Source organism: Sinohyriopsis cumingii, chromosome 13 (genome assembly GCF_028554795.1).
Source record: "Sinohyriopsis cumingii isolate HCF-2022 chromosome 13, ASM2855479v2, whole genome shotgun sequence".
Taxonomy (NCBI): Eukaryota; Metazoa; Mollusca; class Bivalvia; order Unionida; family Unionidae; genus Sinohyriopsis; species Sinohyriopsis cumingii.
Window position 1 is genome coordinate 67,689,271 of NC_142973.1, and position 23,462 is coordinate 67,712,732.

Consider the following 23,462-nt stretch of genomic DNA (forward strand, 5'->3'; position numbering starts at 1 on the left):
ATTAATCAATTCCATGACCTATCCATGTTATAGGAGTGGTGGCATTAATCGATTCCAAGACATATCCATGTTATCAGAGTGGTCGCATCAATCAATTCCATGACCTAGGCAATTCTAAGACCTATCTGTGTTATAAGAGTGGTTGCATTAATCGATTCCAAGACATATCCATGTTATCAGAGTGGTGGCATTAATCAATTCCATGACCTATTGATGTTATAAGAGTGGTGGCATTAATTGATTCCATGACCTAGTAGATTCTAAGACCTATCTGTATTACAAGAGTGGTGGCATTAATCAATTCCATGACCTATCCATGTTTAAGAGTTATAGCATTAATCAATTCCATGACCTATCTGTGGTATAAGAGGGGTAGCATTAATCTATTCCATGACCTATCTGTGGTATAAGAGGGGTAGCATTAATCTATTCCATGACCTATCTGTGGTATAAGAGGGGTAGCATTAATCTATTCCATGACCTATCTGTGGTATAAGAGGGGTAGCATTAATCTATTCCATGACCTATCTGTGGTATAAGAGGGGTAGCATTAATCTATTCCATGACCTATCTGTGGTATAAGAGTGGTGGCATCAATCAATTCCATGACCTATCCATGTTATAAGAGTGGTGGCATTAATCAATTCCATGACCTAGCTATGTTATAAGAGTGGTGGCATTAATCAATTCCCATGACCTAGCCATGTTATAAGAGTGGTGGCATTAATCTATTCCAAGACATATCCATGTTATCAGAGTGGTGGCATTAATCTATTCCATGTCCTAGCCTTGTTATAAGAGTGGTGGCATTAATCAATTCTAAGACCTATCTGTATTACAAGAGTGGTGGCATTAATCTATTCCAAGACATATCCATGTTATCAGAGTGGTGGCATTAATCTATTCCATGACCTAGCCTTGTTATAAGAGTGGTGGCATTAATCAATTCTAAGACCTATCTGTGGTATAAGAGGGTGGCATCAATCGATTCCATGACCTATCCATGTTATAAGAGTGGTGGCATTAATCAATTCCATGACCTAGCCATGTTATAAGAGTGGTGGCTTTAATCAATTCCATGACCTATTGATGTTATAAGAGTGGTGGCATTAATTGATTCCATGACCTAGTAGATTCTAAGACCTATCTGTATTACAAGAGTTTTGGCATTAATTGATTCCATGACCTATCCATGTTATAAGAGTGGTGGGATTAATTGATTCCATGACCTAGTAGATTCTAAGACCTATCTGTATTACAAGAGTGGTGGCATTAATCTATTCCATGACCTATCCATGTTTAAGAGTTATAGCATTAATCAATTCCATGACCTATCTGTGGTATAAGAGGGGTAGCATTAATCTATTCCATGACCTTTCTGTGGTATAAGAGGGGTAGCATTAATCTATTCCATGACCTATCTGTGGTATAAGAGGGGTAGCATTAATCTATTCCATGACCTATCTGTGGTATAAGAGGGGTAGCATTAATCTATTCCATGACCTATCTGTGGTATAAGAGTGGTGGCATCAATCAATTCCATGACCTATCCATGTTATAAGAGTGGTGGCATTAATCAATTCCATGACCTAGCTATGTTATAAGAGTGGTGGCTTTAATCAATTCTAAGACCTATCTGTGTTATAAGAGTGGTGGCATTAATCAATTCCCATGACCTAGCCTTGTTATAAGAGTGGTGGCATTAATCAATTCTAAGACCTATCTGTATTACAAGAGTGGTGGTATTAATCTATTCCAAGACATATCCATGTTATCAGAGTGGTGGCATTAATCTATTCCATGACCTAGCCTTGTTATAAGAGTGGTGGCATTAATCAATTCTAAGACCTATCTGTGGTATAAGAGGGTGGCATCAATCAATTCCATGACCTATCCATGTTATAAGAGTGGTGGCATTAATCAATTCCATGACCTAGCCATGTTATAAGAGTGGTGGCATTAATCAATTCCCATGACCTAGCCATGTTATAAGAGTGGTGGCATTAATCTATTCCAAGACATATCCATGTTATCAGAGTGGTGGCATTAATCTATTCCATGACCTAGCCTTGTTATAAGAGTGGTGACATTAATCAATTCTAAGACCTATCTGTATTACAAGAGTGGTGGCATTAATCAATTCCATGACCTATTCATGTTATAAGAGTGGTGGCATTAATCGATTCCAAGGCATATCCGTGTTATCAGAGTGGTGGCATCAATCAATTTCATGACCTATCCATGTTATAAGAGTGGTGGCATTAATCAATTCCATGACCTATCCATTGTATAAGAGTGGTGGCATTAATCGATTCCAAGACACATCCGTATTATCATAGTGGTGGAATTAATCAGTTTCATGACTATCCATGTTATAAGAGTGGTGGCATTAATCAATTCCATGACCTATCATTGTTATCAGAGTGGTGGCATTAATCAGTTCCATGACCTATTCATGTTATAAGAGTGGTGGCATTAATTGATTCCAAGGCATATCTGTGTTATCAGAGTGGTGGCATCAATCAATTCCATGACCTATCCATGTTATAAGAGTGGTGGCATTAATCAATTCCATGACCTATCCGTGTTGTCAGAGTGGTGGCTTTAATAATTCCATGACCTATCCGTGTTATCAGAGTGGTGGCTTTAATCAATTCCATGACCTATCCATGTTATATGAGCGGTGGCATTAATCAATTCCATGACCTATCTGTGTTATAAGAGGTGGCATTAATCGATTCCATGACCTATCTGTGTTTTAAGAGGTGGCATTAATTGATTACATGACCTATCTGTGTTTTAAGAGGTGGCATTAATTGATTACATGACCTATCTGTGTTATAAGAGTGTTGGTATTAATCACTTCCATGACGAAATGTACTGGCTGCAATGTATAGCCTTTTCATGTGCTGAAAAATGGTGCTAAACCCATAACAAGGACATATTACTTAAGGTGTGTTGAAAAATGGCATTAAAGCCCACACAACCCTCAAACCACACAATCAGTATTTGTTGTTTTCAAAAGGGTGTGGGTTAATTTGATGTTTCATCAAGAGCTTGATGTAGATTAGAGTAAACCAACTCTATGATGACACCAAGCAGTAAAAGAGTTGTAAATCAACCCTCAATTTGCTTCAACATAAGCTTCCTTGTTTTGTCTATCAGATTTTATCAATATTATCATGATATAAAATGCCACAAAACAAAGCTTTTGATAGGCTCTGATATCAAGTATGAAGTGGTTTTTAGTACTTAATTGAGGAAGTAATTGGTGGTACTTGACAGGGTGCTCTGCTTCAGCTAATTCTTTCTACAGAATCTAGATACAGGGTAGATCATTTTTTTGTGAAATATATACATTTCTGGCAAGAAGATTAAGAAAAATTTATATAGTTCAAATTTTGAAAATTTATTCAAGTTAAACATTTCACTTAGAGGAGAATTTCAAAACAGATATTGTAATTGTTGTCTCACCTGCATAAACACAGAGAGATGTACAGTAGTGTTCATATTTCCATTGGTGTTATCATCAACAAAGCTTTTGAATGTTGTATATGTTCTTTATTAGTTGCTGCATTCAACTAAAACTTTGGGATAATATTGTTTTGGGTGTTCAGGATAGCCGAGTGGTCTTAGGTACTAGCCTTTACAGATTAAATGACATCCCACATCTTTCTCGGGTTCAGCCAGTGTGGGTGTGTGAAAAAGCTTGCCATTAATTTCCCGTGTATCGATGGTTGCTCCTGGGGTTTTCTTGGTTCTTCCTCCACAAAATATACTGGCTGCCATGTAATAGCTATCATGTGCTGAAAAATGGCGTTAAACCCATAATAACAGCAACATATCGCCTTAAGTGTAAAGTTTATGCCTTGATAAGATTGGAGTTCTGTCATGCCTTTATCACCTGCTAAAGCGGAAAGCTTGTTGCATAATATTTAACAATGTTAAATTTGAAAGTTAAACATGTTCTACGTCAGTTGCTGCATTCAGTTGAAACTTTATGGTAATATTACTATGGGTTTAAAGTGTATATATACTGATGTGCACCAAGTTTGTATCATACTAAATTTTCAGGCTTAAACAAAAACTTGTGTCAAGTTTTGTGTGAAGGTTTTTGAAGGAGTTATGTCTTTCCTAATTAAGCAGAAAGCATTATTCATCATTGCAAATAACATTGAAAATTTTGGTTAACATGTTTTTGTGTTAACATTTTTGTAGGTCACATTGTAAAGTTTGGGAATATATTACTCTTGATCTAAAGCTGATCCCCTGATCTGCAAGGACGTCCTGTTTTGCCTGTCTCAGCTACTTCAGCATCACATTGAACATTGCTAATGTTTTGTGTGAAAGTTTATGAAAGTCAGATCCATGGGGTTATAATGACAAGCATGCAAAAAAAGCAGGCGAGACACCTGAAACTACAAAACACTTGTTTATGATAGCTTGCACACAAATGTCATCATCCTGTTCATTTGAATTCATAGTGATGTAAATTTTTAAGTATGTTTTGGTAAATTGTTTCTCAACAATTATAGCTTATGGTATAATTAGCACAAGCATATAAATCCTACAGGTGACAGGCTGAATGTTGACTTGTGATTTAGTCTCCAATTATGTGAAGAATTTATTTACATTTAGCCTACCCCCACAGGGGCCCCACTTTACTACAGGTGCTTTGGGCCATAAATATTAATAGTGTAAACTATAGACAAGGCTTCCCAGAAGATTTTTCTTTTGTTCCCTTGGTTGGATTTGAGTATAGTTTAAATCATTCCCCATCTCAGGTGGTTTGTACAGTTAGTTTGGCCAAGATAGATTCATGGAATAGATGTGGAATAATTCTTGTGCAGATTCATCCTTTAGACTTCTATGGTGTGACCAGACCAGGTTGGAATGACACTGGAAATAAGTTTTTTCATTTGTTGAATGTATAATTAATTCCAAGAATTTCTGATGGACAGGTGGGTAGCAGTGTCATGTGGGAAATATCAGAAATGGATATTGTTTTGATAAGTAAGGTTGCCTATGGATTGAGTCGGTTTTTAGCCAATTGAGTTTCTAGTAAAAATGCCTCAGTTTTTGACCATGTTTATATTAATAAGCCTGAATAGGTCACTGAAATTGAAGTGTCAGTTTACAATGTTGTGCATTGGTTGAACTGTCAGGTGATCATTATATGGGCATCTGTCTCAAATAATTCTTTAGATAAGGGAGACACTGGCAGATAGAGTGGGAGAATGTCCCCTGGGTTTACTCAAGGTGCAACACCCAGTTTATGTATTGAGTGACCACTACCATATATACATGCTTACAAGTCAGGTCCAGCTGCAAACAACTTCTACCATTACATAATGCGTCAGGGTCAGTGTTGTTTCATGCTGATTTTTTTAAAATCCCGTTTTACATTTGTCCTTTAGGTTTTTGTTTCTCATTCTCACTAAAGATGGCCTGAGTGGGAGAACTGATATTGTACTAAGTGAGCTAGCATCTATAAATAAAATTTTTTTTATACTCTTCCACTAAATGAGAACTGGAATGATAAATCATAGTTGGCTGTAATTGTACAGCGTGATGGTGTGGGCAATACCTGTACATGTACAGCGTGATGGTGTGGGCAATACCTGTACATGTACAATGTGATGTTGTGGGCAATACCTCTGCATGTACAATCTGATGGTGTATGCTTTGTGTGCTTAGAGATACATCAAATACATGTACTCAGAATAGAATGTTATCAGTCTGTCATGGTCAGGATTTGAAGTTTTGATTGATTATAGATATGTTCCTGTTGATAATGTAAACACAGTTTAATTCAAGCTTATCATGATAAATATGATTGTTTAAGGTATTGTATCTGTTGGGATGTCAAATCCTTAGAAGAGTTGATAGTGGTGACCTGGAGGAATTGAATTGTATATGTTTGCATAGGATAGGAATCCTGCTGTGATAAATTTGTTTGATGATTAAAGTGGCTAATTCAAGATGTCCATTGTCATTTAATGGAGCAGTCATGTATCTACTAGCTTGTTTAACATCATGACCTGATGCATGCATTTGAGACAACAAATTGTAACTTTGGCTTTTTTCAGAAGAAAATCAGAACAAGTGATGGCAGTTTGTTTAGAGTTGCCTCCTTTAAATTGAAGGTCTTTTCTTTAAAAATGAATATTTCAATCACTCTGGAAAGGTTGACAAACAACGAAAATTCATGAACTATATGGAGTCTTAACACATTAATCCCTGGAGCTTTTTGTCATTTTCACCTGAAAATCGAGTAGGAAATACATTTTGAAAGCTATTTCTGAATAAAAGTAAAAGTTGGAGTTCTTTTTTTTAATTTTTTTTTTATTGCTAAACGGAGCCATTATTTTTATATGGAGACCACTCTTTATTCCAAATACCCATCTTATCCTACTTTTTGCAAAGGTTCATCTGTCTGTTTGCAGTTCATACCAGTTTGACTTAGATCTGAGACAAAAAAGTCTAAAATCCGGACACAAAATTGGATTCCGACCATGGGCGAATTTTGGGTTTAAAAAGTCGGGTCCAAAAAATGAGGTTTTTCAATCTGTATTTTGTAGTGCAACTAGATATTCCAGATTATTTGGTATCATTGTAGAGCTACATCTGTCTACCTTTCTATAATACCACCCACTTTAGTGTATCATGCATGACCATGACGCTACAGAGCTCGGCAGTAGGCTACTACCTCCTGCCTGTTAAGTTGTCACTAAGGGTTAATGTGTTAACGGTGCAGTTAAACTGAAATGAACAGGTTAGAAAACCAGCAGTGGAATAAATTTTAACAACATAACAGCTGGACACTGGCTATTTTTTGGCAGTAAAGGTCAAGTGGTACAAATGTAAATATAAAGACTTTTACAAAAATAACTAGCCTTTCAAATAAATGCCAACATGAAGTGCGAGAAGATAAAAGTTTTAAGCAAATGATTGTAAACACATGTACAGGATGTAGTTTGAGAACACTTACTGATGATGTCTGTGACAACTGCCATGTTCAGAAGTTCATTAAATTATGAAAATTATGTTGTTTTTATCTCACCTGCAAACATGTGCATGGCAGGACTGACTTAATTGCTAATGTATAGATATATGATAAAGTTTCGTGCTTAAATTTCAGAAGATTTTCTTTTCTGTGTAACCCTGTATTTCATCTGTCTGTCATGGTCTGACTCAGTTTAGGGTAGTAATCACTAGCATAATTTTCATGCCTGGTAAGCGTCTAGACTATCTCTTTCTTTGATTCCTATCTTACTTTGGTGTGACCAAGACATTATCTCATCATTAATCATTTTGAGAACCAACGTTAGTGATCAGGAAAGTTTGTTTGATTTAATGTTTTTTGGCACAGCAATACAAGTAGGTTATTCATTTCCAATGCAGTTTGAGTTAAGTGTCCTGCCCAAGAACACACCACACCTGCTGACCGAGGCTGATTCGATGGCATGATTAAAACTGACACCCTTCTGGTCACGAGTCCAGCATTCTAACCACTAAGCCACTGCAGCTCCTGCCTCCATTAGCTATCATTTATAACATTCCTGAGAGTACATTGTGCCATTTTTACATTTCCAAGTGTGTGATATGGGGTGTGATATGAAACAATAATGTACAGCAATACTTCAACAAAAAGCAATAATCTTCCTGATGAATGAAAGTTGTACCATAGAATGAATGAAAGTTGTACCATAGAATGAATGAAAGTTGTACCATAGAATATTCTAAACCCAGAATTTTTTATTGACTTGTAGTGCTGCAGTTATGGATTATTTATAATTTCTACATACAAATTAATTCTGTTTTGCCAGTGGCTTAGAACTTGCAAATCAGGCTGCCAAGACAATGAGTTCGTGCAAATAATGTTAAGTACAAATTTAGTAATGTATATTTTTTCTATACTTGAAAACAATTAAGTACAAAAACAATCTTAATTTGTATATCATGATTAAAATAATCTAAACATGATGTTAAAACTTTTTAAAAAATTGATTTTTCTACTTCACATAAAATAATTTAAAAGACTGTGCCAATGGTGAATTCTCAATATGACTTCATCCCAGTCATGCTTTTTATGTTATGTGACGTAATGACAGTGACATAAATGGAGCTTCTATGTCAAGTTTTTGTGACCGCAAAAAATCAAGTACTCTGGAATAATTTATATGTGTTGTAGTTAATAATGTGCATCATCATTGTTTGAACATATTCATTTCAATTCATGTTAGGGATCTCTGGTTTTTAGCACAAAACCAGGTGTCCATTGTTCAGAATATGTACCACTGATTCACTGCCCTTGGAGGCAGCATTCCTTTTGAATTTTGCAATTTCATTTTCATGTCACTCTGTTACCGACATCAGCATCACATTAAAAAATTTATTTTAAAGCTACAAGATCGTGAATTTTCTGTGTCCTCCACCACCATCTTCTCATTTTGCCATGTTTTCTGTAGACAAAAGCAGTCTTTCATAACATAGCCAACAAAGGTACAATAAAAAATTTAGCAGCAATACCTGCATTCATTATGGGCAAATTGCTTTAATGCCAGATGAATATGATTGTTTGAAAATATACATTATGGATTCTAATTCCTGCAGAGGACAGAGACTTGGTTTAGAGTATCGGTGAAGATTTAATTCATGCAGAGGACTGGGACTTGTTTTAGAGTATACAGTAAGGGTATTAATTCCTGCTGAGGTCTGGAACTTGTTTTCAAATATACAGTAAGGGTTCTAATTCATGCAGAGGACTGCATGGGACTTGTTTTAAAGTATACAGTGAAGATTCTAATTTATGCAGCTCAGGACTCCACACTGGAAAATGAAAAAGAATTGTCAGAATTGTATGAGAAACATGCTATATAAAGTTTTGTTTTATTTCAACTGCAAAGTCGTCTTCACTGTTGGTCCTCATTTAATGTATAGTTGGATTGTTCATTTAAAAAAAAGTAAAAGTGTACATTTACAATTTAAATTTAACACACTGCCTACATGTGTATGTATAATGAGAGAATCTAATCTGAGAGACTATTAAACAATATTTAAAACCCCAAAAGTGTTTTCAAATTTGGGGCAGGGGTGTGATGGTGGGGTGTAGCAAGCACTTGGTGTGACACATGGGGGAAAGACTGCTCCAGTGGCCTGAGTGGTTAGAACTTCCTCCTCAAATACAGCAGGTCATGGGTTCAAACCCCAGCTGAGTCATATCAAAGATTTTTAAAAAATGGTACTTGCAGCTGGCGCTAAGCATTAAGAGGTTAGTGTTAGGATTGGTTGGCCTGGTGTCAGGATAATGTGACCAGGTGGGACATGATGCTACATGTCTGTGGCATGATGCCCCAGTGCTGGACATTATAAACTGCCACACTGCAGACTGATTTTTTTTTAAAGCTATGTTAAAAATCTGAAACACATATGTGGCGGAAAACAATAACTAGGAAAGGCGTGGAGATGCCACATGCAGACTCATTTTATAGGCTCTAGTGATAATTTTTATATCTTTCCTCTTTCATTTCAGCCACAATAATTATATTACCACATTTGATCACCCACGGACAGGAAAAGCTACCAGTATTGACAGTCCACCACCAACAAGGTATTCTTCAGTTTACTTGTGAACAAATCTCTTTGGTTATCATCAAAAGTTTTGAAAATTTATCAGTAGTGATAAACTTTCATTGAATTTGAAAGTATGAAATTTAATCATGGGTATAAATTCTGTAATATTAATTTTTTTAATATTTTGTCTTTATGTATTCATATTTGGATAGGCATTTGGTTTGAATTGATGGGTGTGTAGGGTAGTGGCAGTCATCATAATTTTCATTTATTAGCCCATACTAAGTTCAAATGCTTTTACAAAATTTTGGCAGATTTATTACATTAAAAGTGAGATTTTTTATGACAGGACTAGCCCAGGTTATAAAGTACAAAGAAAGGTCAGGGTTTATCACAAGGGAAATTCTGTTTTCTGTCAGTATGAATGAGAATCTTTAGGCTAGCATTGCATTTTATGGCATGAAAGTGTTTCTATTAGAAAAATATGACCACTTGATTAAGCGTTTTACTTCGAGGTATATGCTGAAAATTTCATGATATCATATATATGTAATTATTGTTCGAACTTGTATAATTTGTCCAGTGAAAACCCATCTAACCTTGTGGGCTAAAACTGACTGTCTTGCAGGGTAACTGTGTACATAACCTACTGAATCATAATTATATGTTTTGGTCAGAATGAGGAATTTAGTGATTCATTGATTTTATACAGTGTTATTACATATAGAATATACATATTTAGGATACAAGAGTATTGCTTAAAATTTTCTTACCTTGATGTAAAGGCAGTTTGTGCAGAACCGTGGTTATTATTTTTCTAAGTGCCAAATCAATTCAGTTTGAAAACTTTGTGTAAAATGTTCTGTTTTTGAAGAAATTTGTTCAGACTTCATTTTAAAAATCCTTCATGGAGCCCTATCTTTTTCTTTAACTTAACATAATACTGTGTTATTCAAATAATAAATCTATCCTTGATGAAAAGTCCACCCACCCCCTTTTACACAAATTTGGCCAATATATATTTTTTTAGAACTATGTTTTTCATCCAGTGCTTCATAATCAATATATCCAGCTTGACCCTGGGTATATCATAGAATAAATACTGTAGGTATTTGGTTCTTATTACTTATTCCAATAAATATAAAAAAAGCAATTTCTTTTTCTTTTCCAGGACACCACCTCAAAGTCCTGTTCAGAGAGGACAAGTAAGTATTACAGACTGTTACATAATATTAGTCCAACTGCAAGCTGAACATACCCTGATCTGCCGTCTTATAATGCACCGGCAGATCTGTGTCAGTGCATTTTGTTAGGAGTAATCAGTATAACAAACATCATAGACCCTGATTGGCTTCACATTTATGCTACAGCAGATTGGGGTCTTTGTTCTTTGCAGTTTGATTTTATTTATAAATCAGTATATATGGTATAATACCATATTTATTCTGTGAGAAGACCATACACAGAGTTAAATTGCTGTGCAATATTTATTCTTTGATGAGACCAACCACATAATTAGGTGCAGTACCATATTTATTGTGATAAGACCATACACAGAATTAAGTTGCTGTGCCATATTTATTCTGTGAAGAGACCATACACAGAGTTAAGTTGCTGTACCATATTTATTCTGTGATAAGACCATACACAGAGTTAGTTGCTGTACCATATTTATTGTGATAAGACCATACACAGAGTTAAGTTGCTGTACCATATTTATTGTGATGAGACCATACACAGAGTTAAGTTGCTGTACCATATTTATTGTGATAAGACCATACACAGAGTTAAGTTGCTGTACCATATTTATTGTGATAAGACCATACACAGAGTTAAGTTGCTGTACCATATTTATTGTGATAAGACCATACACAGAGTTAGTTGCTGTACCATATTTATTGTGATAAGACCATTACACAGAGTTAAGTTGCTGTACCATATTTATTGTGATAAGACCATTACACAGAGTTAAGTTGCTGTACCATGTTTATTCTGTGATAAGACCATACACAGAGTTAAGTTGGTGTACCATATTTATTCTGTGATAAGACCATACACAGAGTTAAGTTGCTGTACCATATTTATTCTGTGATAAGACCATACACAGAGTTAAGTTTTATTCGCCACTTCATAATATTCTGGTCATTATAGATGTTCCTTAGTAATGGGTTAGATAGGTGAAAGGTCACCTCCCAATATTTGCTATAATGCATGTATTATCTTTGCATTTATTATTTGAATATTGCATAAACAGACAGTTAACTTTGTTATAAACCAACATTACCACTGGGCTATGCTCCTTTTCTATCCTTACCCAAAGAGTAATATCTTGGAAACCATTAGATCCCTACTCAATAATAAGACATACAACTCCCTGGTATAAAAAGGTCATCATTTATGCAACCAGTATTGGATCCTGGGTGTTATTCTGGGTCACAACTTAGAAACTATTAATAGCCCAAACCAAAGTGTGTGTGTGTGTGGATATATATATATATATATATATATATATATATATATATATATATATATATATATATATATATATATATATATATATATATATATATATATATCTGACAGTCCAGAATTAAAAAATGGCAATACATTCTATTGTTAGCCTAAGTAACACATAACTTGTTAACTTTTATATATTGAAAAGGTTCAAACCTTATTTAAGAAAATTTTCTCATAGTGTATGTCTTTTTATACTTGTATTTTACTCATTCAGTGAATGTTGTTGACAAATATTTCCAGCTCAGTGTTACTTTTTAATTAAGTCCTCACTATAAAATCAGCAGACTCCTGTGGTAATAATTATGTCTATCAGTCTGTCTGTCCATATATGTCAACAATTTGGTTTCCACAACATAACTTCTGATGCCCCTGGTAAACAAGTCAGCAGGAACTCCATGTTACACTTTTCTGTCCTTCCATGTGTCAGTAAAAAATTTGGTTTCAGCTATATACACCTCTCGATAATTCGCGCATATTGGGGTCCAAAAACATAGACCACACTATAAGTGAGGACACGAGTTACTGAGGGACCTCCAGAAAATCCACTAGACATCCAGAGAACCGTGGGGTTTGGTTGGGGGGGGACTGGGCACGTTTAATGACTGAATCCTCATTTTACAATCTTGTCAGGAATAATTGTCAATAAAGCGCTTTTTCTGATGAAGTTGTTCATTATTCTGTATAAATGACATATTTTTTTAAAATGTCCAGCATCTGAAAGATTGATAACATGATTCCAACTGGTTTCAACAACCAGTATGGTGCACAGAAACATTCGTGTATTGCATCATGGCTTTTTGTTTTGTTGATTAGTTTGGTTCCAGGAGTGTTGTGGGTAGTATTTTCTGAAAAAAGGATCTTACAAACAGTAAACCAGACTAACTGTTGATACACTACCAAACAAGATTCCTTTTTGTATAAAAAAAACCCCACAACATTTTGTGAGACCATCATCTACATTGAAACTCAATTTTTTATTGTTCAATTAGTAAGATATGGATGTCGTGATTTCATTGCAACAAGTAACAGTGAAACTTCTCATCATCCTTGAGAATATCTCTACATGCAAATTCTGTAATTCTCTGAAACTTGTATTCCCCACAATTGTCCTTATCTGTGAAACAAAGCTCTTTATTTTACGAAGTACTCATTTCGCTTGGTTGCCTTGCTATCTTTAATCAGTTATGACTGATTAGGTTAATTTAAGGTAGTTTAATTAGATTACATGCACAATAACATTTATAACTGTTCAGTTGATCAGCTGAAATGAGTTACCAAACATATGACCAGCGCCACTGGTTCTTTAGCATTTATAATTTGTATGCCTTGTAACTTTTTTGTTAATTCCACCTCATTTGATTCAAAAGACGTTATTAACGTGATAATAGAAAAGGAGTCCCGCTTTTAATTCAATGCAACAATACAAACAATTCTGCTAGTCCGATATCAACACAGGTCAGCACTTAATTAGGTTCTCAGAGAAATGCTCGCGGACATAGCTGTTTTACGTTTAATTACAAGAGGGCACATTGCACATAGCTGCCAATCCTCACGAATTTGGTGTGAATTTCACGACTTTTTCAGCGATTCACGGATTCACGCCGTAAGACAAAAATTCACGAATTTTCCGATCCTCAATTATTTTAAATCTTTAATAAAATAACCGGTTTCCTGTTAAGCGCTAGTCATGATATTCGCAGTTGCCGAAACGGTCCGGTACCGCTGGTCACGATATTAGTAGAAATACAGCCGATTAGTACAGTTGGCCCGGTCGCAGGCATTTTAGCATATTTTAATCTATATGTATAAGAGTAGTTTTACAAATGCTCTTGAGAGAAACTGGGGCCTAACCGGAAATTTGCTCCGCGCATGCGTCAAAACACTGATTTGCTTTACCGTTCAGCATCGCATGTAAGATTTTGAAAATGTCTTCACCACCAAGGAAAAAGAAATATATTATTCAAAAAGTGAAGTTTAATTTGGAATATATCAAAAATTGGCCGTGCATTCTGCCATTAAACATTGATATTCATTCATGCTTTTTGCACTCAAGTGTGCCATCGCAGAGACGATGTGAGGAAGAATGTCGGTTGTAAAAAACACGTAGAAGTTGGGAAAATTAAGAATTCGCAGATTTCAGCTCTAGGATATTTTAAACCATTGGCGGAAGACCCGCAGGCTTCCAACGCTTAAGCATTATTTGTGAGTTTTCTTGTGCCAAACACAATCGACTTTTATCAGCTGTAGACCATGCCATGCTAAACATTTGTTCTGACATATGTTCCCGGACTCGAAAACCGCTTCCAAATTTTCCTGTGGAAGAACCAAAAATGCTGCAGCTCCTGTGCATTTCTCACAGCAACAGTGACAACGAAAGAGTATTTTCTTTAGTGAGGAAAAATAAGACAGACTTTAGGGCCTCCTTAGCTGCAGAAAATTTGTCAGAAAGTTTAGTCCACAAGATCAACCAGCAGGCAAGAAGTCGGAACTGTTTAGAAAACAAATTTACGATCAAGCAGTTGAGGAAGTTCAAGTCTGCCACAGTATCATGTCTTGATAAATAAATATTTCTGCATATATGTAGTGTTTTATTTTTATTTTGCGAACTTGATATAGTGTAGTATTGACGGTCGGAGTAGTCAGAGTGGATGGAGTTATTGTCATGGTATTTTTCACGAATTCGTGTCCAAATTCACGACTTTTTTTTCCCTATTTTCACTAATTTTGAGCCTGGAAGGTTGGCAGCTATGCATTGCACTTATGATGATTACACTTAAAAGGAACTAAAGATTGAACTAGAACACAAATTTCATTTATTAAAAACAATATTTAAATGGTATTTATATATTAAAGTACTGCTTCCACTAGGCGTTAGTGGCATTTTCATTGATTAAATTACCTTGAATATTGTTAATTATGGTGTACTAAGAATGTTGTTTGAAAAGAAAATGTAACAATTTTTATGACCTCGTTTTCAAGTTGATATTTCATAATGTTTATTAAAATTTTCAGGTCCTATCTACTGTTTTCGATGATAAAATGAGCGATATATCAAAGTTTCTGTTACCAATTTTGATCAAATTTTCTTAAGTTCAATAACTAGGGATCAGTTTTGGGGTATTCTCTGATTTAAAAATGGGATCCATGCCTGACCCCACGTTATAAGCGGATTCTTGTTTATCAGGGCACGAGTTATCGAGGGAGTGGTGTAATTTGACTGGGAATTTATGTATTTTAACCAAATTTGGTATGCAGATTCATATTGGTGAGACCTCTAAATTGGATCTGTAGCGGCCCAGTGTTCAGTGACACTTGTTCTAGACTTGTGACTGAAAGGGCTTGTGTTCAAATCCTAACATTAGAACAGTCCAGGTCGGCTAATGTATTGTCTTCATTAAGGTACTTTACGCCAATTGTTTTTGCACTAAATAATTTGTGTTGCAGTGCAATAAAATACCAAGCCAAACTAAATTGGTTCCAGCCTTTTCTGTCAGTTAAGGGAGTTATGGTCCCTGATTGCCCATCCTGTAACTTTTGTTTCCATAGCTGAACTTTTACGAGTCCAGGATTGTTGGGCTTAAACCCCAATTTGAACGAATTCAGTTTTCCACATTATGTATTGGAATTATGCTTCCAGATTGTTCATCCGAAGTTTGTTTTTTGCAGCAGAACTTTAACAAGGTTTGTTGGATTTAAACCAGATCTTGTATTTGGCTTTATGTCGATTAAACACTGAATGAGTTCTAGCATTTCACAGCATTATTTAGAAGACTTGTGCCGACTTATTGCCATCCTTCTGACTTCATTTTCCACAGCATTACTTTACCAAGAATTGCTGGATTTCAGCCAGATTTTGATTGGCTTTATACTAGCTTGATGTTTAATTAACATTGGCAAAAACCATAATACTTAGTTGCTGAGATCAATTATTAAAAGGCAATTGTGTCCTTGTAAAAGGTGTGATACAATTTCTTTTTAGCTATTAAATTGTCAGTTACCATATGAAGCCATATATAAGACATGCCCAACTGCAGACATTGTTCAACTAGATGTTTTGTCACATGATGTACTTTCAGACTGGGATCTTTGCTGTTTGTTCTTCTCATTATTTCAAGCAAACAGAGCTCATATTCTTGAAACTATTATGAAGCTCAAGCACAATTTCCAAACAGGGGCCTAGAGTGGTCTAAAGTGCTCTTCGTTATGGGTCACTGCCATCTCACCTCTGTCTGTGTGGGTTCGAGTCTCAGATTCAGCCAATGTAGGTATGTGAGAAAGCTTGCCAGTAGCTTCTCATGGGTCAGTGGTTCTTTCCGGGGTTTTCCCGGGTTCTTCCTCCACCATTAATACTGGCCATCATGTATAGCCTATCGTGTGCTGAAAAATGGCGTTAAACCCTACAACAACAACAACAACAACAACAACAACAACAACAACAATTTCCAAACCACAAATTTGTTTTGATACTTTAGAGCGTGCCTACAAGGTTGAAACCTAAGACATGAACATTGTGAAAGCTGCATGATTCAGACTTTGTTGTAATCAAAGTTACAGAATGTGAAAGTTTTCAGATATCAAAATTGAGCTTGAGTTTAGTACCCAAAAAGTTTATAGAATTTTGGGCCAGCGGAGATCTTGACTTGGGTCTATTTAAGAATATTGGGCCAGCGGAGATCTTGACATACACCCATTGAAGAATATAGGGCCAGCAGAGATCTTGACTTGGGTCTATTTAATATTGGGCCAGCAGAGATCTTGACTTGGATTTATTGAAGAATATTGGGCCAGCTGAGATTTTGACTTGGGTCTGTTGAAGAATATTGGGCCAGGGGAGATCCTGACTTTGGTCTGTTTAAGAATATGGGACATGGGGAGATCCTGACTTGTGTCTTTCTGAGAATATGGGGCCAGGGTAGATCCAGACTTGGGGCCAGTATAAATTCTGACCTTGGTTTCTTTGAGAATACTACTGGGTTTGGGTAAATCCTGAGCTGGATTTATTAGAGAAGGAGGCAGGGAAAATCTGAGCTGGGTTGATTAGAGAAGATGGAGCCAGGGTAAATCTGAGCTGGGTTGATTAGAGGAGATGGAGCCAGGGTCTGTTCTGTCAGCATTAGATGTGCTCTTCACATTAGTAAATATAGCACTATACAGCATCAGTTACAAATTGTCCTTGATATTTTGGTAAATATTTAATTGAATATTATTGAATTGATCAAGATAAGACAAATGTGTATTGTACTGTTTCAGATATTATCTGATACTTTAAATTGATAGGAACAAATAAGATTACCTTTATTCTTGTGCATTCTTGTGAATGAATTGCATTTCAGTTAATAACACGTATCAGTAGCCTTGATTTGTAAAATGGGGTATTAAAGCATTTATGGTATGAATAATTATTTAATGATCTTGAATAGAAGAGGTAACAGTGAGAAACTACCTTGCTGTTGAACCATGCTTATTTATAGTTGGTCTGAATCAAGTCATGCCATAATTCAGTATGAACTCTATTTCTTTGATGAACAAGAAGTAAATCTTTTCATTATATATAGGTTGAACACTGTCAACCAAAATCATACCCGTGTTATTTCACAGAGTGAGGAAAAATTTGTAAGAATTTCATCTCAGTCTTACTTCACAGTTATGTTACCATCGGTACTTGTATATAAGTAGAGGCCAAATGCAAACTTCATATGCCCAGATCTGCTGTTGTATAATGTGGCCACAGATCTGGGTCTGTGCAGTTTGTTAGGAATAATAAGTTAAACAAACAATATAGACTCTGATCTAATGGTGCATTTTGCAACAGCTAATCAGGCTGTCTGTTTTTGCAGTTAGTCTTGACTTATAAGCCAGTACATACAGTAATACATTTCTTCTGTAAGACTGCACATGGTGATTGGTTATTTCACTGACACAAGCATTGGGTGATATGGCAGTCTCTTTTCTAATGATGTTGGCAATGGCATTGGAGGCAAGAATATTACACATTTTTGTTAAGGGTTGTGAAAGCTGCATACTGTCCACATTGGTTGCTGCATTTAATTAAAACATTTGGATAACAACACTGTTAAAGTCATATAATTGCAATTATTTATAAATTTTTTAATTTTTTTAATTTATTTTTTTTTAAAGATATTTCTTCTCAATTTTAGAGCCTGTTTAAATGTATGAATTCTTGTTGAGGTACCTGCTATGTAACTTTTTATAGAACAGAATTTTCCATCTGCAACGTAATAGCTACATCAGTATCAAACAGACAATTCTACCAATGGTAGGCGATCTAAGGTTTGAACATTCCACAGCATGGTCTTAATCTTGTATTTAAACTGGCATATGTTTTCTGAGTAGAAGTTCAATATCCAAAGCAAATGATGTGTGGTTTTGTTTGACATACAAATGACTTTTGGATTTGATGCTATTATGAGTTCATTGTGACTTGACCGAATCTTTATTGTCCAGACATATGAGTAACTTTGCATCTTATAGTCTTTTTTCGTGTTGATTAACATTTTACGTTACCTTCAGGGGCTACTTCCAAAATTAAATTAAGACTATCGGTAAATGATTATAGTGATGTGGTCCAGTCAAACAGTGCAAGACATTGACACTAACAGTTATGATGGGGGGGGGATAGCAGATCTTCCACCCACCCCACAGCATAGCTATCAAGGTAGGCGTCTTACATTGTAGGACTGTGAATTCAATTGTTATAATGTTACTGTTTTAAATTCATTTGTAAAGAGCTGCAGTGAAAGTACTATAGCCCCAATGTTCTTGGCAGATTGTGAGTTTCCCAGCTTTGCTTTTTCAAACCTAGTCAAATAAAGAATTATTTATATTCAGAAAAACAGCAAAGGTGTGTTATTTGATTCTGTCAAATTAATTTATTCAGTTTTCTAAATAAAATATAAACCCACCATTGTTATTTCGTTTTTAAGGTGGGCAGTGTGTATGCCTTCCAGTTCAGTGTTTACATTAGTTACTTTGCACGTGACTCTATTTATAGAAGTTAGTATAAAGTAGTTCTCCATACATTTTATACGTCAGAAATGAACACAATTGGGTCTGATCATATGATTATGTTCTGACCAATGGAAACACTGGACAACAAATTTTTACAAAAGTCATGTTACTGAAATAAAATTAGTCAATTCTTATCAATTTTTATGTGCTGAACACGAATATGACAGTCAAATTGCAAAATTGGCTCTAGTTTTTTTGTAATATGCAAGAAATTAATGTTTACATAACGAAATGCATTCCAATAGTAAAAGGTCAACTGTAATAGCCTACCTATAAAAAATCAAGTCATTGACTACATCTTAGATTTCTTCGCCTGTCTCTTGTACAGCTGTTCGGGAGCATCTCTGAGGAGTGTCCAGCAGTAGTCAGCCAGCATTGTAGTGGACCATTTTCCCTGGTATCTTTGTTCCATTGTTGCGATATCTTGATGAAAACGTTCGCCGTGTTCATCACTAACAATACCACAGTTGCTAGGAAAGAAATCCAAATGGGAATGAAGGAAGTGAATCTTTAGAGACATATTGCAGCCAAGTTTCTTATACTTCATCAACATGTCTTCTACTAGTTCCTTATAGTTTTCTGCCCTAACATATCCGAGGAAGTTTGTAGAAACTAGGCGAAAAGCATTCCATGCTTGTTTCGCGTCACCTTCCAGCAAGTTGTTGAACCGGTCATCTTTGAAAAGCTCTCGAATCTGAGGACCCACAAAAACTCCCTCTTTAATCTTTGCTTCGCTGAGTCGAGGGAATTTTTCATGCAGGTATCGGAATGCTGGCAAAGTCCGGTCAATGGCTTTCACGAAGTTCTTCATCAAACCTAGTTTGATGTGAAGGGGTGGTAGCAAGATTTTCTGAGCCTCAACCAGAGCTGGGTGTTGGATATTCTTCTCTCCAATGGCTACATTCTGCCTGTGAGTCCATTCCTTCCTCATGTAGTGCATTTCCCTTGCTCGGCTATCCCACTTGCATAAGAAACACATGTATTTTGTATATCCTTGCTGCAGTCCCATTAAAAGGGCAACTACCTTCAAATCACCACAGAGGTGCCAGCTGTACTTGTTATACTCAATGGAATTCAGTAGCTGCCTTAAGTTATCGTATGTCTCTTTCATGTGGACAGCATACGCTACTGGAATAGATGGAAGAATGTTTCCATTGTGCAAAAGCACAGCCTTGAGACTCAGTTTCGAAGAGTCCACAAATAGTCTCCATTCTTGTGGGTCATGAGTGATTTTTAAAGCATTCATGAGGCCCTCAATATCGGAACAGAATATCAGATTACTTTCCTTTCTGAAGAAAGGCTCCAATTGCTGGTGGCGCTTTCGATATGCAGTAATTGTGACATCTTCTTCTAGAAGATTCCATTGTTGGAGTCTTGATCCTAGCAATTCTGCCTTGTTCTTTGATAAGTCCAAATCACGAATCAGGTCATTTAGTTCTTCCTGTGTTATTCTGTGTGGGGTTGATGATGCACCACAGTGAAAATCTGGATCACTGCATGCTGATGGACCAGGAGAAGAACAGGTCGACTCACCTTTGTCTTCGTCAGATGAATCAAGAGAATATTCTGCTGGAGGTTCTGGAATAGGAAGTCCCTCACCATGTGGAACTGGTCTCAATGCAGACGGAATGTTTGGGTAGACTATTCTCGACTTCTTTCGCTTCGTTATTCCGCTGGAAAGAGGAGGAACCAAGCAGAAGTAACAGTCATTTAGGTGGTTGCTTGGCTCTCTCCACACCATTGGGACTGCAAACGGCATTGATGACCTTTTGCAATTCAACCACTGTGAAAGCTGTGTTGTACATGTAGCACAGCATATATGCGGAGCCCAAGGCTTGTCTTGGTCACCAACCTTGCATCCGAAGTAAAGATGATATGCCTTCTTCACTTGAGAATTGATACTTTTCTTCTGGTTGGCAAATGTCACTTCCCCACAAATATAGCAAAAATTGTCCGCGGTATTAACACACTTTCGAGGCATTACTGTTCTTTATTGTACGTAAATGGATAAAATAATAAGTTTTATGTAACAGTAGCTTGAACTGTCTCGCACAACGTCTAAAATATTTTAAATGCTGAACCTATCTGATTGGGCTTTATATAGTACACTGCTTATGTCAGCTTCAGCAGCCGCCTGGCATTAGTATAATAGGCCTACACATGTATAGTACACTGCTGACGTCAACTTACTTCAGCAGCCGCATGGCATTAGTATTGCATTGCATCAGAAAATTATGCAATCAACTGTGGATGATGTGAGCATGATGGTATTATGCAATGTTACATCATTATTCCGGATGTTGCTGCAGTCCTACTGGAGAAATTTACACAGTGAAACATAGAAAATGAGGTATATGAATATCTTCAAAACGAGAGCCAATACAAATTTTTCACGGTTATATTCGTGTTCGGCACACCAAAATACTACAGATTAGGGCCTTTTCAAGTCAGTAATGATTTCACTGTTGACCAGTGAAATCTTCCCTTCATTTATCAACTGACGCAACTGCAATTATTCTTGTTTGTCTCATGTTCCACAGTAGTAAAGCATGTTTCATTGTTGTAAACAGTTTGTAAATTTTGTGTTAAATTTGTGCAAGTCACTTGTCTTTAGCTGTGTTCAACTGCAAATTTACAGTACGATAATTATTAGTGAAGGTCTAAAGTTTATATGCAGGTATGCGAGTTCTTCTCATGCCTGTCTTGCATACTTCTGTATGATGGTCAACAATTTTCAAGTTTTGTTTAAAAGGCAGAGTGAGATAGAGGAGTTATTTTTCTGATAAACATTCAGATGAAACTGAGTCACTAGGTTGCATAGAACATGGGTTTGTTCCACCACTGCAGTGGTTGGGGTAAATAGGGGTGTTTCCTTACTCTGTAGTTTACACCTTGGTTAGTTTAGAATTTTGGATATGCATGTTTTATCAACACATTTCTTGTTTATGTGAAATAATTGATTTTTGATGCAAAGTTCAGGTCAGACCTAAGGACTACATTTTGCAAGTGTGTAAGAAAAAAATCCTGCTTTTGGGGTAAATTTGTATTAATTTTGTATCTTCAGGGTTTAACAGCACATCAGTACAGTATAATTCCAGACATACAGTGCCATCCAAGCCATATACATTTAGTGCCATCCTGGCCATACAATGCTTTGGTATCCCCAGAAAGACATGCAGAAAAAAGACTAAGGCAGAAAAAGGTTAAAATCCTTAAAATTATAGACATTCATATTTTGTATATTAGCCTCGTAGTTTTGTAAAGTCCAAGACCTCATATGGAATATCACCAAAGGATGCATTCCAGGGCAGAAAGATTGCTTCCATTGCTCACACCTTATTACATGTAGAAGGGGGTGATTGGCCTGTTCTACATGTAGACAGGGGTAATGGGCTTTGTCTACATATAGAAGTGTGTTATGGGCCTATTCTACATGTAGAAATGTGTAATGGGCCTATTCTACATGTAGAAGTGTGTAATGGGCCTATTCTACATTTAGAAATGTGTAATGGGCCTATTCTACATGTAGACGTGTGCATTGGACCTATTCTACATGTAGAAGTGTGTAATGGGCCTATTCTACATGTAGAAGTGTGTAATGGGCCTATTCTACATGTAGAAGTGTGTAATGGGCATATTCTATATGTAGACATGTGCATTGGACCTATTCTACAGGCAGAAGTGTGTAATAGACCTATTCTACATGTAGAAGTGTGTAATGGGCCTATTCTACATGTAGAAGTGTGTAATGGGCCTGTTCTACTTGTAGAAGTGTGTAATGGACCTATTTTACATTGCAGAGTCTGCAGTGCCTCTTATTACATGTAGAAGGGTATAATAGGTCTATTCTCTATGCAGAAGTGTGTAAGGAACCTTTTCAACATGTAGAGGGATATAATGGGTCTATTATACATTTAGAAGTGTGTAATGGACCTATTATATATGTAGAAAGGTATAATGGGTCTATTCTACATGTAGAAGTGTGTAATGAGCCTATTCTACATGTAGAAAGGTGTAATGGAACTATTCTACATGTAGAAGGGTAAATGGATCTATATTCTACATGTAGAAGGGTATACTGGGTTTATTCTACTTGTAGAAAGGTGAAATGGGCCTATTCTGCATGTAGAAGGGATATAATGAGCCTATTCTACATGTAGAAGGGTATAATGGGTCTATTCTACATGTAGAAAGGTGAAATGGGCCTATTCTACATGCAGAATGGTGAAATGGGCCTATTCTACATATAGAAAGGTGAAATGGGCCTACATTACAGAGTCTACAGCACCTCTTATTACATGTAGAAGTGTGTAATGGACCTATTCTACATGTAGAAGTGT

General features: G+C 36.1%; 1 protein-coding gene across 3 annotated transcripts in view; it reads left to right on the forward strand.

Moving 5' to 3' along the window:
- Window positions 1-23,462, forward strand: part of LOC149785777 (uncharacterized) — a 145,511-nt gene that overhangs the window by 26,548 nt on the left and 95,501 nt on the right. For all 3 annotated transcript variants that reach the window (XM_089979686.1, XM_089979687.1, XM_089979688.1), the window contains exons 4-5: window positions 9,536-9,613; window positions 10,748-10,781. In XM_089979686.1, coding sequence (XP_089835812.1) covers window positions 9,536-9,613; window positions 10,748-10,781 — 112 coding nt within the window. The remainder of the gene's footprint in view (window positions 1-9,535; window positions 9,614-10,747; window positions 10,782-23,462) is intronic.